The following is a 17,858-nucleotide window of genomic DNA, read 5'->3' on the forward strand; positions in this document are numbered from 1 at the left end:
GGACGAACCTGCAATCTTGGATATTTGTTCTGAGTTGGGGATTTAGAATATAGTTATGTCTACCCAGATCCCAACAGGTAACAACAAAAAAAAAAAAAACAAAGACAATCGGACTATAAAAGGGTAGACAAAGGATGCGAGTTTTCGTTGTATATAATAGAGTACCATAAATCCCTTAACAAAATATTCAGCTTATAAATTACCCTTAACCAAACTTAACCTAAACATTAACAGTATATACATATTAATACAACATAAACAATTTTGAAGCAAGTGGACGTGGGGGAGGTAATACAAGATACATGTACTTAAGTGAGGAGCTGAGATGGCTGACGAGTAAGGCTGAGTATTGTAGAAGACGGTAGGTAGTCACTGCACGTAGGTTTAGAGGATAGATGATCCTGTGGTCACTTCCCAGAGCCAAGTCCCTCTCCTCGAATTGGAGCTGACAAAGAAGACTGAGGAGGTGACGCAACCCAGGATATGGAGAAGGGAAACCTCGGAGTGGTAACTAAGACGAGTCATACTCGTGTCTCATCCCTAGATGGCGTTGCTCGTGGTGGTGGGTAGGTAGTGACAATAGATGGCGTGGTTGATGGAGGAGTGATGATGGTGTATGATAGTGATGATGGTGTATATGATAGTGATGATGTGATGGTGTATAGTGATGATGGTGTAGATGATAGTGATGATGGTGTAGATGATAGTGATGATGGTGTAGATGATATTGATGATGGTGTTGGTGATAGTGGTGGTGTATATGATAGTGATGATGGTGTTGGTGATAGTAATGATGGTGTAGATGATAGTGATGATGGTGTAGATGATAGTGATGATGGTGTAGATGATAGTGATGATGGTGTAGATGATAGTGATGATGGTGTTGGTGATAGTGATGGTGTAGATGTAGATGATAGTGATGAGGGTGATGATGATGTAGAATTGTAGATGATAGTGGTGGTGATGGTGATAGTGATTGAGGTGGTTTTGGTAATCCCATGTTGATTACCATAGAGAAGGGGGACAAATGGGCCAATTTAGCCTCGCCCCCATTCCCTCCCCTCCCCATTCCCTCCCCTCCCCATTATAGAAGGGATGGTTATTGCCAATAGCAACCCCCACCTTTATATATGGCGTCACTCATTAGTGTACAGTACAGTGTAATTATCGTTTCCCTTAATCAATTATGATTTTATTTATGTAATGTTTTGTTTCTGTAATTGTAAATGTTGGTGGTGGTGGTGAATGTTGTTATTAATGTTGGTGGAGGTGGTGAATGTTGGAGTAGGTAAATATAATGAATGTTAACCAAACGTTGTTTTTAATCTCAAATAATCTGAAATGTGTTTTTAGTTGATTTACACTATAGTACTTAAGTCGGAGTTACATACAGTACTGGTCGTCTCATATGATTGACGTAGAATAATACTGTACTTGTGAAATAGCCCAGAGTACCTTTTGTAGTACAGTACCCACTTAGTATGCCCATATTGTAGTCAGTACCCACTTAGTATGCCCATATTGTAGTACAGTACCCTCTTAGTATGCCTATATTGTAGTACAGTACCCACTTAGTATGCCCATATTGTAGTACAGTACCCACTTAGTATGCCTATATTGTAGTACAGTACCCTCTTAGTATGCCTATATTGTAGTACAGTACCCACTTAGTATGCCCATATTGTAGTACAGTACCCTCTTAGTATGCCTATATTGTAGTACAGTACCCACTTAGTATGCCCATATTGTAGTACAGTACCCACTTAGTATGCCCATATTGTAGTACAGTACCCACTTAGTATGCCCATATTGTAGTACAGTACCCACTTAGTATGCCCATATTGTAGTACAGTACCTACTTAACATACCCATCTTGATAATGTGTTTAGTTTCCTTGGGGCCTTTGACAAGTTTTTCCCTCTTAGGAAATATTGTAGCTATTTATGGTACAGTGCCTAGTGCTTATGGCCAGCAGTAAGCCACCGCCCTTATTGCTCAAAAGCGAAATCGCAATTATATGGCCATCGAGGTCGACCTGGGCGGATGGGAAAAAAGAAGAAAAAGGTCGATGGCCGTGACCACTACATAAACCGTTCCCTGGTGGCGTTAGTGTACAATTTACCTGCCAGATCATTCCTCTCTTTCAGTAAATGTTCCACCTTGATGTTCAACAACTTTTTCTATATTACTTTTGATAATTTGATTTGATACAGTTTTATATCATGACATACCGTACGTAATGATTGCCCAACATGTAACAAGGACGGCCAGCCCAAGGGCCACCTCGGCGTGAATTTGTTTAAGGTGTAGAAGCTGTCGCCAACACAACAACCACACCCTAAATTAACGAGCTACATGACCCAGTGTCAAGGAATAGTCCGAAAAGACCGGACAACTCGCCAACTGCACTGGGTAACCATTACCCGGGAACACAAATCGATTAACATCCAGGTTCCCAATTACTGCTGGGTAGACAGAGGCAAATGACATAAGAAACTTGCCCATAGTTTCACCCTGCCCGGGGATCAAACCCGGGTCCACTCGCTTGCGAGGTGAGCATGCTGACCATTACACCACAGATGCACACTACAGTACTATCAGTGTGTAAAGTGCCAGTATACTGTAGATGTTAGCTAATGTTTGTCCAGCTAAGCCATTGATAGCTCACTTTGTCCTTATTGGTAAGTTAACCAGAAATAGGTCGAGTTATTTTTATTGGTCAGGTATTTTGTGCCAGTCCCTTTAACTCTTAGTACTGTACCCGTGTATATATATATATTGTACCTGATTTATAATAGTTGAACTGATCTTAGTGATTTTTTATTATGGAGGCCTTTTTTACTTTGTACTGTACTGTCTAGAGTAGTTCATAGTTGTTGGTGTAGCTAACCCACCGTGTATTCTGTTGTTTATGGTGGGTTTAAGCTAAAGATGGTACAGTACAGTAGGTGTATTTCATGTTGTTTCAATTTCTCTTGGTGGGTTTGGTGATCCCTAATGCTCTCTGACGACACTTCAAGTCTCTGTAATGTCATTTTAACCCGGGTGATGTTTCGTGTTTTATTATTTTGATGGTTTTTCTTTACCTTTAGACCAATAAACTGTGGTGTAAGTTACTACTGTACGTAACCAACCATATTTGATGAAGTCTCGTTGGTCAAATTGTTACTTATTATTAATGAATTTAATCTCTGACCTGATGCGTAAATGTCATCTCTCGGGGAAAATTACTTGGTAGAGTATTTAGTTTCATGTGAATGTACATCTCTGTCTGACATACTTAATTATGATAAGCTTAGTATAAGTTGAACTTCAAGGTCGTGGAGTTAATTACAGTACTGTAGTGTTGTGGCGCACCAGAGTTAAAGCCGTGTGTTGTTGTTATGCTGGGGTTGTTTTAGTATCTATGGTGTATCAATAATAAGTACAGTAAAGGAATTATCGATGTTTGAGAAATTAAAAACTATATTAAATGTGTTCTAGCAACTATGAATTTAATTTGGAACCTTAGGCCAGTAGTAGCCAGTGCAGTATTGTAATATCCAACTCTCTGTCCATCAGGTAGTCCCATGGAATCCCCACGCAACATGTCTCCACTTCAACACTTTGCATTTGCTCCAGTGAAGAGCAGGGATGGTCGCCGGTGGTCTGTGGCGTCCCTCCCTTCCTCCGGCTATGGCACCACTCCTGGATCATCTAATGTTTCCGTGAGTGTACAGTTGGGAGTCGTGGCTCTTTTCTGCTTTATTTTTCCCTCATGAGTGTTTCATTTGTATAAAACCTTACTGCAGTACAGTACAGTATCCTAATGACTACAGTTTGATATAAATAATAAAATGGAAGAAAAATCCTAATATACTGTAATGGTAATGATTGTTATTTTTATATTGGTGAAGAAGTAATGTCAGTTTTGTCTTATTTGAATCTTAGAATGACTCAAGACTCATTGTTTTAATTTAATAATGGTGGGATATGATTTTTTAGTTCTACATTATGCATATGAGGGAAGAGCTCCTCATTAGAGAAGGGCAAACAGGCCACACTCATCAACCACATCACTGATACTGAGTGATCCAGCACTCTACAGCTACATTGATGTGTGTGGGAGGCAAACTACCTGAAATAATGACATACAGTACAGTACAGTACCTTTGTCGACCAAGGAAAGATAAATGCTTTAGTCAGGACACCAAAATTGTAAATGGAGTTTTGCATTTTATATATTAAAAGAAACATCTACATACACCCTATTAAAATTATCAGGAAATTAAGTGGTGGTCATCTTAAACATTACCATCAGTCAGTTGTCTAGTATTTTTATTAAGAGACAGCAGTTACACACTTGTCTTATAGAAATGGGAGACATTAACCAGAATGTTTTAAAGAGTATTTTATACATTTTCATGGACATAGATTCTAATGATCTGTTGTAATGGCATAATGACACTTACCTTATACTGTATATACACTGATAATCAAACCCAGCAAACAAACAATAATCAGCTGCACCACAACTTACACCGGAGGGTTATCGTGCTGTATATTTACCTGTTTGTGAAGAAGACATGACAGTGTGAACTTTCTTTCTTCCTTATTCACTAACCTTTGTGCACATAATAAAATGAGTAGCTACTGCACTATATACTGTCAGGTACACTTGCTGATGCTGGGACTACCCTTGCCTGGACTAACATCCTGGTGAGGGGCTTAGATAACCCAGTACAGTAGCTGCTGGATGTTAAGAATCGGGGGATCATGTGTATGAAATAAAGTTACACCGGTATTTGTTGTGTTACAGTCACAGTGTTCAAGCCAAGAGAGACTTCACCAGATAGGGGGAGGACAAGCCGGAGCCAGCGGTGGTAGTGGATCGGTCGGTGCTGGAACCCCATCAAATGTAGGTTCTCCAGCCATAGATGAAGTCCGTCATGCCCACCGCCATTTTTCCTCGGGGGAGAGTAACCCTTCTCTGGATGAAGATGGCCGCCGTTCGCCAATGAATCGACCACGATCACGCTCTCTGAGGTGACTATATTATTGTCAGTCGGTCTTCTGTTTCTTAAATCTTTATTGTTTTCTTTAATTTAATTTTTTTCTGGTTTAAAATTGGGAAGACTTCACAAAAAAAAGTGGAGATTATACTTGTAATTATGAAGTATGATTTCAGAGGGATATAACTACCTCATTCCAGCTTGCTCCTATACTGTACTATACAGTACAGTAAACAACATACTGTATACTGTACAGTTATGTGCTATGGGAATGTAAAGACATAGCAGTACAGTACAGTAATGTCTCTATTAGCCAGAATCCCTCAAACCCGGAACTCTCCAATAGCCGGAATTGAAATTTTCCCAGAAAATCGTTCCCAGAGCCGGAATTTTCCGGAAAATTCCGGCTTTGGGGACGATTTTCCGAGGGGCTCATTTTCCTGAAAATTCAGAGAAAATTTTCCCGATACCCGGAAAATTCCGGGGATGAGGGATTTTTTTTTCTGGCTTTGAGAGTCATCTCGTTACCCGGAAATCTCTCATTCTCGCGGAAGTGCCCAACACCAATTGTTCCGGCTCACGAGGATATCACTGTACTACAATATGCATATAGTATCTGGTTATTATAAAGCATTAAGTGAGTACAGTTTTATCACAAGAGCTTTCATAAGAACATTAATGGAAAACTTTTAATTTGAAGGCTAAATATTTTTGGTACAACATAAATGTTAACAAGTTTTATTTTTTTTTTCATGAAAGGAGTAAATTGTTTTGAATAAACTGAATACCAAAATCTATGTAATGATGAAAAATTTATCACTCGGTATTAATTAATAATAAGATGGTAGACATGTTCTTACTAATGACTACAGTACAACACAGGTGTTCTTATTGTCATCTCCACTATGTTATCCATTTCACCAAGAATGAAAGGTTTTTGTGAAAAAATTGTGAAGGTTAACAAAAGATGTCTGCGTTAGTTACAGTCAAGTATTACAATAGGGTGAGGTCAGTGTAGGCATATTGGTAGAGGTAAAATGTGGTACAGGGTACATGAGAGGAATGACTGAGAGTTTTGATATGTAATTAAAGTTTCCAGGAAGAAACTCTTTGTTGGGAAGCCAGACAGAGTGATGGTATATGTGGTCAAGGTTGAGAAGATCTGTAGAAATGTCTTATTTTGTGTTTCTTGGAGAATGAACCCAAACTAGTATAATCCCCCACCACCCCCACCCTCCCAAAAAATGGCATTGGTTCGTCAAGTATCGTATTAAGTTTAGCATGTTAGTTTTATTTGACTGGTTTTAATTTTCAGATGTCGAATATTAAGGATGAAGACTCGTGGCATTTTCTTGTGATAGGATTAAAGGAGTGTGAGAGGCTAGTGACAGCCCGAACACAGATGTTAAGCGTTGTTTGAAAGACGACGTAGGAAACGGTGATTCTAGTCCTCTGGGTCGTTACTGAAGCTACGTGGCAGTGAAACATTTTATGACATGTGACGCGAATCAGCACGACCTAACCTAACTATCCCACAGAACCAACCTATTCCAACTGAACAAAACTATTCCAACTGAACCAAACTACCCCAGCCTAATGAACCTATCCCAGCCTTACCAACCTATCCCAACCAAACCAACCTAAAATCATAAGGTTAGGTCATATTGGTTGGTGTAGAGTCATACTGTACTGACATAAAAATGGTTTAATGCTGTAACCTCCCCGGGGAAAAGACACTGTAATGACACCCCAGAGGTTATGTCAGGAATAATTCATAATTTTAATTTTTTTCTTCTCTTCCCTGAGGACTAATACACTGCCAGTCATTTTCACCTCAAGTAGAGTGCTTTAAAAAAATAATAGTATATGGATTTTTCTTTGTTTATCCAGTTGCTTGATAGATATGTCAGCTTTTGCAATAGAAGTAATGTAGGCATTTTTTTTAGCAGTCAAGGAAATCTGTGAAGAAGTTTTGTGTGGATATTATGACTCTACTAAATTACCCTGTTTAATCCCCTGATCCATGATATATTTATTCATGGTTTGTTAATCTGGAAGTCGGTGAATTATCTACCGTGTGTGTGTGTGATTTTTAACACCACCCCCCCCACCCCACCACCAGCCTCTTAATATTTTCCACCTTACATCCTGGTGCCTAAGGTTGTCTCCCCCTCTTCTCCCTCCCTCTTCCCTCCCCCTCTTCCCCTCCAGGAGTTTGTAATGTACTGTATCCAAGAATCATAGGAACTAATTATTTTTTATTTATTTTTTTAATATTCCTTTGGCTAATTTATTTCATTATTCTGTCATGGAACCTAACCAGTAGTAGTTTATCCTACCCATAACTTCTTTACTCCTAGTATATTTTTATGTACTGTACATAAGAGCCACAATGAAATTTTTTTATACATATATTTTTTCCCTATGCCACAGCAATTTTTTTTTTTTTTTTTTTTTTAATCCTTTTTTCAGATGAGCTAGATCTATACGTCTTGAAATGCATCACTTGCTTTAACGGGCTAACATTATCTGCTGCTTTTAGTGGCACATAGACACTTTACAATGAGTTTGGTTGACTTGACAATAATTTTTATGTTTGTTTTCTTCACTTTGTGCGGCTCTAGTCTGGCCTGGCTCTGCATCTCCACACTTGAGTAAGATATCAAACTCACCTCATCTCTCTCCCTCTCCCTCTTCTCTTTGCCAGTGTTCCACGACACAGTCAACTGGTTGTATATGCCACCCTGTCCACTCATTTTGTTACCCATTGGAAAGCACCATTCCCTTGCTACCTACTGCTCTTTGGACTGTCATGGTTCGACTAGTGATGCTATCAGATATACGAGTCTTTATTTATTTGTTTACTTACTTCTCTGTGGTTCCTCCTGCCCACAAGAAATTCTTTTGGAGAGATTGGCTGCATGGGTAAAGCCATCCTCAAACATTTCAACACCTGATCATCATTGCACCTTGAAGTCTATGCAGTAGCACAAAACCTTTGCTGCAAAAATCTTATGTTTATTTTCTAGGTTTTGACAACAAAACAGTTGCCTCTTGTCTGTACACTACTGAGAAACAGGAGTGTGTGTGTGTCTACTTATACATCATTCAGTTAATAGTGGTCTGGACTCCCAAGCCAAGATATATAGGTTCAGAATCTTGGCCAAGGAGGTATAGCAATAGGAGATTTGGTATTGTATGTTTTCAACTGCCACTTGACAGGTTCTGGGAAGTAAAGTAATGGATGTTAGCTTACAGTACAGTACAGTACTCTGACACTAGAAAATAAAAGGAAGGAAAAGATGGAGACACCATAGTGGGAACAATAACAGACAAAAAGGATGCTAGTGAGTGTGGGTGGAGGCCAAAGAAAAGGACCATGAATTAGAGAAAGGTCCTTATCTCCCTCTCTTACTGCCTGATTGAACAATAGTGTGTGTGTGTGTGTGCGCTACAGAATAGTGACAGTGTTAAGAGAGGCTTTATATTTTTTTATTTCTGTATATTGTTAATAGAAATAATTGAGAAAACATTAATGAAACAAATAATTACTATATGCTGTGAGGATTAAAGATTAAATAAATAATTTAATCTGTAATTGTTCATAATGGTGGAAGCTACCAAACTGTAAAGAATTGTTGGGTAACCCACACAGTGTTGTAGTGGTGAAAGTGATGAACTCCCACATTCGCTTGTACTGTAGTGTTGTCTTTAGTCTTTCAGAGATTATTTTCCCCATCTTTATCTCATTCTTTGTCTCATTTTGTTTCACAGTATTTTTGCTTTATAATTCTTGACTTTTATTTCCTCCACTTGGTATACATGCCCAGACACCTCATCTTTTGCTTATTTTTTTCTAAATGCAACAGTTGGCAAAGGATTCACCTTTGTAATACTGAGCAAGAATGCAGACTTCTTGGTGATCAGATACTTCAGGTGTTGCTGTTTGATCTTTAATTTTCTTATGCGGTTGTCACTGTTCTCATGGCTCAGTTGGTAGCTCTGAGTTCTCATGTCATAGAACACAGGTTTAGTCCTGTGGCCTGGCTGGGTTGATGGAGGGTTATTCTGCTGTAATGTGTGGTAAGTCGGCCACCAGCCATGACATTGTCGTGGGTTATGTTAACCCTTCTCACCTGGAGGTCCCTACCCCACATAGTGTAGGGTACGGCGTAAGGAGGTTAGCGGTCGTCTTTAAATATCAGAATATATTATTCTACTCCCCAGTAAATATAAAGTCACATATTCAAGACTCAATATGACTGATTGCATCACAATTAGGGTTTCACCTTTCAACAAATTGTTGATCATCAAGTGCACAGCAAGTACAGAATAGTTTACCATTAGCCTGACCTTGTAAGAGCGTGCCATTTGAAGTACAAACTGTGAGAGGTGAATACTCTTTGTTAGTGCTGTAGATTGTTCATGAGGACAGTTAGTTAATACTGCATCAAGAGTGTCCTCAGTAATGCATTATTGGTGTGGCAATATGTTTTATTAGTAATGCTGTACAGTACATTACCTCACTTATATTATGTTAGATTAAAAGATTATTAATATACGTACCTAGTATTTGAAAAGGATATTGATAGGTTTTTATTGTTAGCTGTTATTTTTAAAGTTGTTAGTTTTAGAGAGAATATGTTTAGTATTTTATAAGATAAATACCCTGATCTAGCTCTGTGTTTATTGAATAGTGTTTTATAAAAGGAAAATGTTTTTTTTTAATTTCTTTACTCAGAAATCTTTTGCTGTATATATCTGTTGACTGCCATCTTGGTATGCAGTGTGCATCAGTTATCCTTCAAATTTGTTGCTTATATGTTTTTCCTGAGAATATTTTCATGCCTTTCTATCTGCCTGAGTATAGTCACTACCCTCTTATCCATTATAGTCACCTGGCTTTAGGAAGTAACTATGGAGCAGGTTATAAAGAATACATATTGTAGGACTGCATATTACTGTGCATATACTGTAATGATGTGTTATAGTGACATGACATTCACAAGGCAAAAGGAGACAGAGTGTGGGTGAAATTATGTTTGATTTTTGTGAGATTTCCTGGAATTTCAGTGTTTGAAGAGGTTGTACAAAGGGCATTGTTATGGTGATGGAGGATGATGGTCAAGTTACACACACACACGAACTAGTTATACGAGTGAAATTTGACGTTGTTTTGTGAATATGAGTGAGAGTTTACTTTAATAGTGTAGCTGTAAGTTTAGTATGTGCCTAAAATGTTCTGGTGTTACTGTACATAGAGTTAGTTCATGCTGAGTCTTGTGCACACTTGTAGATCAGTGTCTTACCTGTCAGTTTGAAGACCCAGAGCTCCGTACTGTACATAAAATGATGAATGCCCTTAGTATTAGTTTTCTTGTGACGTATATTAAGGATTTATTTCCCCTTGGAACTGAAAGTGAAGAAGACTTATAAGTGACAATAATGAATAATGCCTAAGTATATGTATGTACAGTAGGGAAATACAGTAAGTAATGAAGGAAAAATGAATAATAAAGATAGAAATTTGGTGTAATAAAAGATTAAGGATAATATAGTTCCCTTGGGCAGCAAGTTCTCATCAGTAGCAGCCAACATACTTTTCAAGTTCTTATAAGTGAACATTAAGGTTGTTTACATTATTTATAAGTTTATGAAAATAAGTGTCAGAACAGTGACTGAAAATCAAAACAAACTGAATGAAGTGGAGTTGATTTTTTGATACTGTACTTGAGTTTCACTGTCAGCCGAGAGATGGAGGACAAGTTCAGTAAGGTGACGAACACCTCTAGTTTAGGCGGCCATTAGATAAATCGGGTGATCTCTCAATAGCATGTTGGTGGAGGTTATTGCTTGATGAGGCAGTGCAGGTATGTATTACCCTTTACCCTTGTATGTTTGGCTGAACCTGTCATCAGACTGGAAAATATAACTGATGGACAATAAGTAAGAAGACTTGTACATGAGAAAAAGCAATTAATTCTCTTTACCTTAAATTAAAACTGGTGTATGGTGGACCCCCTCTTTTGATCTTGAGGTTAAATACTGTACCAAAAAAGGGGTTGAGGTAAATGAACAGTTAAAGGCAATGCTGTCACCATTCTTGGGCAGGTGATCTAATAATTGTACCTTGTTTTGGATGCCAAGGTTGGGGTTCCTTTTGTGACTCTTAGGTGAGCTTGTTGAAGCATCACTTTCAACGGCAAGACAGATGCCGTAAGGTGATGGCTCCCTTTTGTTAGAAATATAAACAAACAATGGATAATGCATTTCATCTCATTGCATCCCGGTGGCTTGGGAGAAGTGTTGCAAATGACTGCTAAGAGATGCTTCCTGACATGGGTCCCAAACTCAGGAGGCCAGTGGATGGAAGTAGAGTCGAGTTGACGTTATTCTGTGAGTTTGGGTGTGTGTGGGAAAGAAGGGATCAGATATTTTAGAGTAATTGGTCACAGTGTGAGAGGAAGTTGTATTAAAAGAAAAGTAAGGAATAAGTGATCATGTAAGAATTTGAAACTTTTTAACATGAGTAAGGGGAAAATTTAGATGATGGCCTTTTCTTAAACTTTGTAGGAAAATAGTATCTACACTGGATATGCACGCATGTTATACAAAACATAGACTGGTAACTAAAATTGTAATGGTTTTAATATGACAGAGTAATAGATAGATAAGAAGGTAGTGATTATATTTTCTTTGTTACTGTTTTTTCTCTATGTGATGGAATTGGTGTTTCATTCACAGGGAGAACATCTTGGTCTCCCCATAGTTATAATTTTATTTTATTCTTACCAATATTTCTGTGCTTGTGTTTATACTATATTTACTATTACGATACTTGGTTTTGTACAGTATCAAATATGTATGGTCCGATTTTTATTTAATTTAATTTTTTTACATCAAATGACACAACTCTTTTTATTCCCATGTGCAGTAGTCCAATTCGATCACCAGTCGTTGACAACGAGATTATCATGATGAATACTCTGTACAAAGAACGTTTTCCAAAGGTAAGAGTGTGTTGACAGAATTAAACTTCTTCAACTGTGTGAAAACTCAACATCCTGATGATATGATACAATGTAATACTGTTCATTAAATGATTCTCTGAAACAACTAACTGTCTTCATCCTGTCTCCATTTCTTCTCATTGTAATATTATCTAAACTGCAATTTGCTGGCAAGTTTGTTGTCTTACTTTGATAGTTATTGTGTTGTTAAGTTGTATTATATACTGTTATTTAAGACATCTCTATGTATTAACAGGCCACACAGCAGATGGAGGAGAGGTTGAACACATTCATAGAGGACAACAGAACTCTGGAAGTACAAGGGAGCTCAGATATCGCCCAAGACGGTGTGGCCATTGCTCGCTTTGTCCACCACCAGGTCATAGAAATGGCTAAGGATTGCCTCCAAAAGTCACAGGAAAAGTTGATAACAAGCAGATACTTTTATGAGCTCTCTGAAAACCTTGAAAAACTACTCTGTGAGGTAAGTTGAGTTAGTATTTTGTTATATACATTTAAAGGCTGCCAGTGTGCTCATAAATGGTTAAAGGTAATCCCCGATTTGGAGATTATTTATGAAGCATTGTTTTTTTTGGGGGGTGGGGGGAATTGCCATAGAACATTAAAACTGCTGAGAAATTTTTATGGTAAATTTTACTTTTATTTTATCAAAAGCTAAAAAAAAAACTAAGAGGAATATAAACATCTCAATATTGTTAACAGTGGTTATATGTAAAATAGAAGTCATTCATGGCAGTAATGTGGAGGAAGGATAATAGACTAGAAATATTAAAGTTTGGAGAAAGTTTCAGATTGTGGGTGTGGAAGTTTCTACCAAAATATCTAATTGGATCATCTGCCTTCAACTCAGGGGGCATAGATTCTGTGGTGTCATTACTACAGGGCCAATGTGGGACTTGATAATTTCTCTTATTACTATATAGTCAAATGTACATAAGTATAAGGGGAAGTTCATTCCAGAAGAGCTTCATATCTTTATTATTTCTGGGTTGGAGTGAGTAAGTTTGTCTTTTATTAGTACTGTACAGTGTTAAGAGTCGTACAGTAATGTTACTCTACCATCCTCTCGGCTTTGTCACAATTGTTGTTATTGTCATCTCCGTGTGTGTGTCTATTTTTCTGGCCAAATAAACTGTTTCAGTGTCAATATGTATTCATTACACATAATTTTTTTATACTCTACATAGTGTTTGCTTAAATTAAACTCAAATGAAGTTATTATAATTTGTGTTCAATTGTTCAGACTCATCTTATATATGTAAAGTGTGAACATAATATTATATCTTAAATTGTTCTTGTTTTGACTCGAGTGTGATAAGTACCTAAATTAGAATTAAAAACTCGCCATTTAATAATTAATGTATGATGTGTGGACCAGTCTACCTAAATTTGAATGAGAATGACAGATTGTCTTCCATCAGGTACTTTTAAATATATATTCTTTTTCTCCAGACACGTGAAAAATCCCCGGATGCTGCAGCACATCTCACGTCCCTGATCAAGAAGCTGTTGCTCATTGTATCTCGACCAGCCAGACTGTTAGAATGCTTAGAGTTTGATCCAGAGGAATTCTACCATTTACTGGAACAAGCTGAGGGTCAGGCCAGAATCAGCCAAGGCATCAAGACTGACATTCCTCAGTATATCATTACTAAACTGGGTCTTAACAGAGATCCCCTGGCTGGTGAGTTAATACGAATTGAACTTAATTAAAAAAAAATTCTTGTTTACCTAAAGCTTTCCTTATCATGTTAAAAGGAATATTTTTAAAGGTTTTTGTGATAGTTTATTATGAATTATCTAAACCATTAGGCTATTTAAATGTCAAAGAGGCTTATACACAATCAATCTGTCTGACCCATAATAACTGCAACAGTAAATTACTTGTCTTCAAATATTTCTGTAGTCATTGTAAATAATGTAACCAATGTTTGTAGAGCTGAGTGATGACTTAGCTGGGGATGGTGACGCAGAGGACAGCACAGGCAGTGGCACAAGTGCAGCTAGTGGTGCAACCAACAGAAAAACTTCCAATTCAGAGTACTCCCCTGGACAGTCTTCCACTCACTCCAGCCCACCCTCTAGAAGCTCCCCAAAAGAAGAGGATTATGAAAATGTCAAACTTATATCAAATGGAGCTTATGGCGCCGTTTACCTCGTCCGACACAAAATGAGTAAAGAGCGGTTTGCCATGAAGAAGATCAGTAAACACAACCTCATGTTGAGGAACCAGGTGTGTGAACATATATATTTGTTATATTATTCACTTTGGTTATTTATAGGTGTTGCAGATTGTTAAATAGCAAAATTGGAAGAAATTTTACCTTGATTTATTATTGTTCCTTATTGGCATCATCTTGTATAAATGAGACAGCATATACTGTACCAGAAAAGGATTTTGGTCTTGTATTGGGTTTACACCTTCAAGTGCTGCTGACTTGGTAGGGATAACTTAAACAATGGGTAGAAATAATAGTGGTCCTTGAATAAAGAGTGTAAATTTGAAAATAAAAAGTAGATTGCCAAGGGGCTCTGAAAAGAAAATTAGACAATAAAAACAATTTCATAAGAGACAATGCACACACACACACACACACACACTTACACACACACACTTACACACACACACACTTACACACACACACTTACACACACACACTTACACACACACACACACACACACACACACACACACACACTTACACACACACACACTTACACACACACACACACACACACACTTACACACACACACACACACACACACACACACACTTACACACACACACTTACACACACACACACACACACACACACACACACACACACACACACACACTACACACACACACTTACACACACACACACACACACACACACACACACTTACACACACACACACTTACACACACACACACACACACACACACTTACACACACACACTTACACACACACACTTACACACACACACTTACACACACTTACACACACACACACACTTACACACACACACACACACACACACACACACACACACACACACACACACACACACACACACACACACACACACACACACACACACACACACACACACACACTACATCCTTGACCACCGAAGGGTCAAGACGTACCTGGCGCTCCTCTCGGAGCAGCCAGGTCAACTGTTAAGTTGGCCCATACCAACCCCCTCCCCTGAACCCTCCTCCCCACCGGAATATCAACAAGTTCTCGCCAGAAGTTACAATTTCATTTAGGAAAGGAACGGAACCAGTGTTAAACAGAGGTGAACAGTGGTGAACAGTGCTTAAGTCAGTGAGAACAACTCAACAGTAACAGTCGTACCCAAGTTAACCTTCACACAGTGAGGTCCCAGGTACCCAGTGATAACGGCCCGTGAGACCCAACAACAACCAGCGATGTGTTAATCCGTCTACGATAGGAAGGCCTAAGACCAAACCTCACTCATATAACACCATCTGTGAGTTACTACACCACGTGAGGTCCCTCATAACACCATATGTGAGGGAATTACTACACCACGTCAGGCCCCTCATAACACCATCTGTGAGGGAATTACTACACCACGTGATGCCCCTCATAACACCATCTGTGAGGGAGTTACTACACCACGTGAGGCCCCTCATAACACCATTTGTGAGGTAATTACTACACCACGTGAGGCCCCTCATAACACCATTTGTGAGGTAATTACTACACCACGTGAAGTCCCTCATAACACCATCTGTAAGGGAATTACTACACCACGTGAGGCCCCTCATAACACCATCTGCGTGGGAATTACTACACCACGCCAAGTCCCTCATAACACCATCTGGGAGAGAGTTACTACACTACGAGTTTGCTGTTCAACACCTACATTAATCTGTATGTTCACTGTATGTTCCTTTACCTTTCTCTAATGAAGGCTTTTGTTAAACCACCAATGTATGTAATAAGTCATTTATGTCCAATGTATATTTTCAGTCCTCGGGCTGCAGAATTTTTTCAATAAACCGTTAATAATTATTATTATTATTATTATTATTATTATTATTATTATTATTATTATTATTATTATTATTATTACACACACACACACACACACACACGGTATTGTCATAGGTAACCAAGTTAACCTCATTACTCTATATTTATTAATGTGAAGTACAGTATGGCAGAAAGCTTACAATATTAAAAATTACATGAAAAATAATTCTGACCTTTTTTTCTGTCAGGTGGAGCAAGTGTTTAACGAGCGTGACATAATGAGCTTCACAGATAACCCCTTCGTAGTGTCAATGATCTGCAGTTTTGAAACCAAAAGACATTTGTGTTTAGTGATGGAGTACGTAGAGGGTGGAGACTGTGCCACCCTGCTCAAGAACATGGGTCCTCTCCCACCAGACATGGCCAGGTTCTACTTTGCTGAAACCGTATTAGCTGTTGAATATTTACATAGGTGAGTCACCATTGATGGTTTATTAATACAGTACAGTACATGTAATAGATGTTTTATATGGTAAAATTATGAACTTGTATTTATTAGTTATCAGGCTGTAACTTATCATATTTAAATCCCTGTAATGGAAAAAAAATGGTTTTAGCAAGTGTGTAATACAAGGTTTTTCTTTGAAGCATAACTGAAAATATTATTAACATCCATTTTCAAAATTTCTCTTGTAGCTACGGTATTGTGCATCGCGACCTAAAACCAGACAACTTGCTGATCACTGCTCTGGGGCACATAAAGCTGACAGATTTTGGCCTGAGTAAGATGGGCTTGATGTCACTGGCCACAAACCTCTACGAAGGCTACATTGATAAGGAAACCCGACAGTTCTCCGACAAGCAAGTTTATGGGACGCCTGAATACATTGCACCTGAAGTTATATTGAGGTGAGTTGTGTAATATTGAAGCAGTAAATTGTGATTGCACTTTTTGTAGTACATATTAGTACAGAATAATTATTATTATTTCTAATTAATAATTATTGTTACTACTTAAGATCATTCGACTTCCATTTTTTAATAACATTTCAGCAACACATTTCTTAAATTTTTTCACGTCTATGTTTAAGTATAAATATGTTTGTCTTGCATCATCAAACTTGCCTTTATAGAAATACAGTAACTAAATGAAATAATGTGGATAATCAGATAATCCACGTGGATATATTGGGTCTTTATTGTGAAGGGGAACACCAAACTGAAAAGATCTGTTGTGTTAGGGCAAGTGACTGGAAGGAGTCTCTGACCTCTTGATTCCTGCCACCCATAGTGGGCAGATCCTTGTTGATGTAGAGATAAATATAAAACAAAATACTTTGGTTGCCATTTCAGATATAGTTTGGCTTAACTCTTTTAAATACCTTAACAGTAAAAAATTATACATCATAGTTTACACATATTAGAATTAGGTCATTAGGGCTTCTCTCTGACCTCTCTTACACACTTCATCATATTAGAATTAGGTCATTAGGGCTTCTCTCTGACCTCTCTTACACACTTCATTTACTTTTATTCCCAAATATCTAGAACATCTCAATTTTTTTCCTGTGGACTGTCGTCTTCCTTCACATCAAGGTTTAATATTCCCAGTCCGCCATCAGTAATTACTCTCATTACTTTGTTCACATTCCTTTTAACTTTCTCTTAACTTAAACTCTTCCACGTCCATTCACTAACTTTTGTAATTCTTCTAAATCATTCACCAGAGGAACTTGATCTGCAAAATCAGACTTTTTTTTGTACACTTTTATGATTTGTTTTGGTTAAATTTGGATGACCAGAATTAATAAAACCACACACACACACACACACACACACACACAC

The 17,858-nt window shown here is 38.0% G+C and overlaps 1 protein-coding gene across 14 annotated transcripts in view; it reads left to right on the plus strand.

Moving 5' to 3' along the window:
* Positions 1 to 17,858, plus strand: part of LOC121868118 (microtubule-associated serine/threonine-protein kinase 3-like) — an 87,583-nt gene that overhangs the window by 39,348 nt on the left and 30,377 nt on the right. For 11 of the 14 annotated variants that reach the window (XM_042368410.1, XM_042368412.1, XM_042368409.1 and 8 more), the window contains exons 3-11: positions 3,562 to 3,707; positions 4,799 to 5,025; positions 7,616 to 7,645; positions 11,926 to 12,001; positions 12,258 to 12,485; positions 13,475 to 13,706; positions 13,960 to 14,255; positions 16,262 to 16,485; positions 16,710 to 16,922. In XM_042368410.1, coding sequence (XP_042224344.1) covers positions 3,562 to 3,707; positions 4,799 to 5,025; positions 7,616 to 7,645; positions 11,926 to 12,001; positions 12,258 to 12,485; positions 13,475 to 13,706; positions 13,960 to 14,255; positions 16,262 to 16,485; positions 16,710 to 16,922 — 1,672 coding nt within the window. The remainder of the gene's footprint in view (positions 1 to 3,561; positions 3,708 to 4,798; positions 5,026 to 7,615; positions 7,646 to 11,925; positions 12,002 to 12,257; positions 12,486 to 13,474; positions 13,707 to 13,959; positions 14,256 to 16,261; positions 16,486 to 16,709; positions 16,923 to 17,858) is intronic. The other 3 variants (XM_042368415.1, XM_042368404.1, XM_042368414.1) reach the window with 1 other exon arrangement.

Source organism: Homarus americanus, unplaced genomic scaffold (assembly GCF_018991925.1).
Source record: "Homarus americanus isolate GMGI-L3 unplaced genomic scaffold, GMGI_Hamer_2.0 scaffold47967, whole genome shotgun sequence".
Taxonomy (NCBI): Eukaryota; Metazoa; Arthropoda; class Malacostraca; order Decapoda; family Nephropidae; genus Homarus; species Homarus americanus.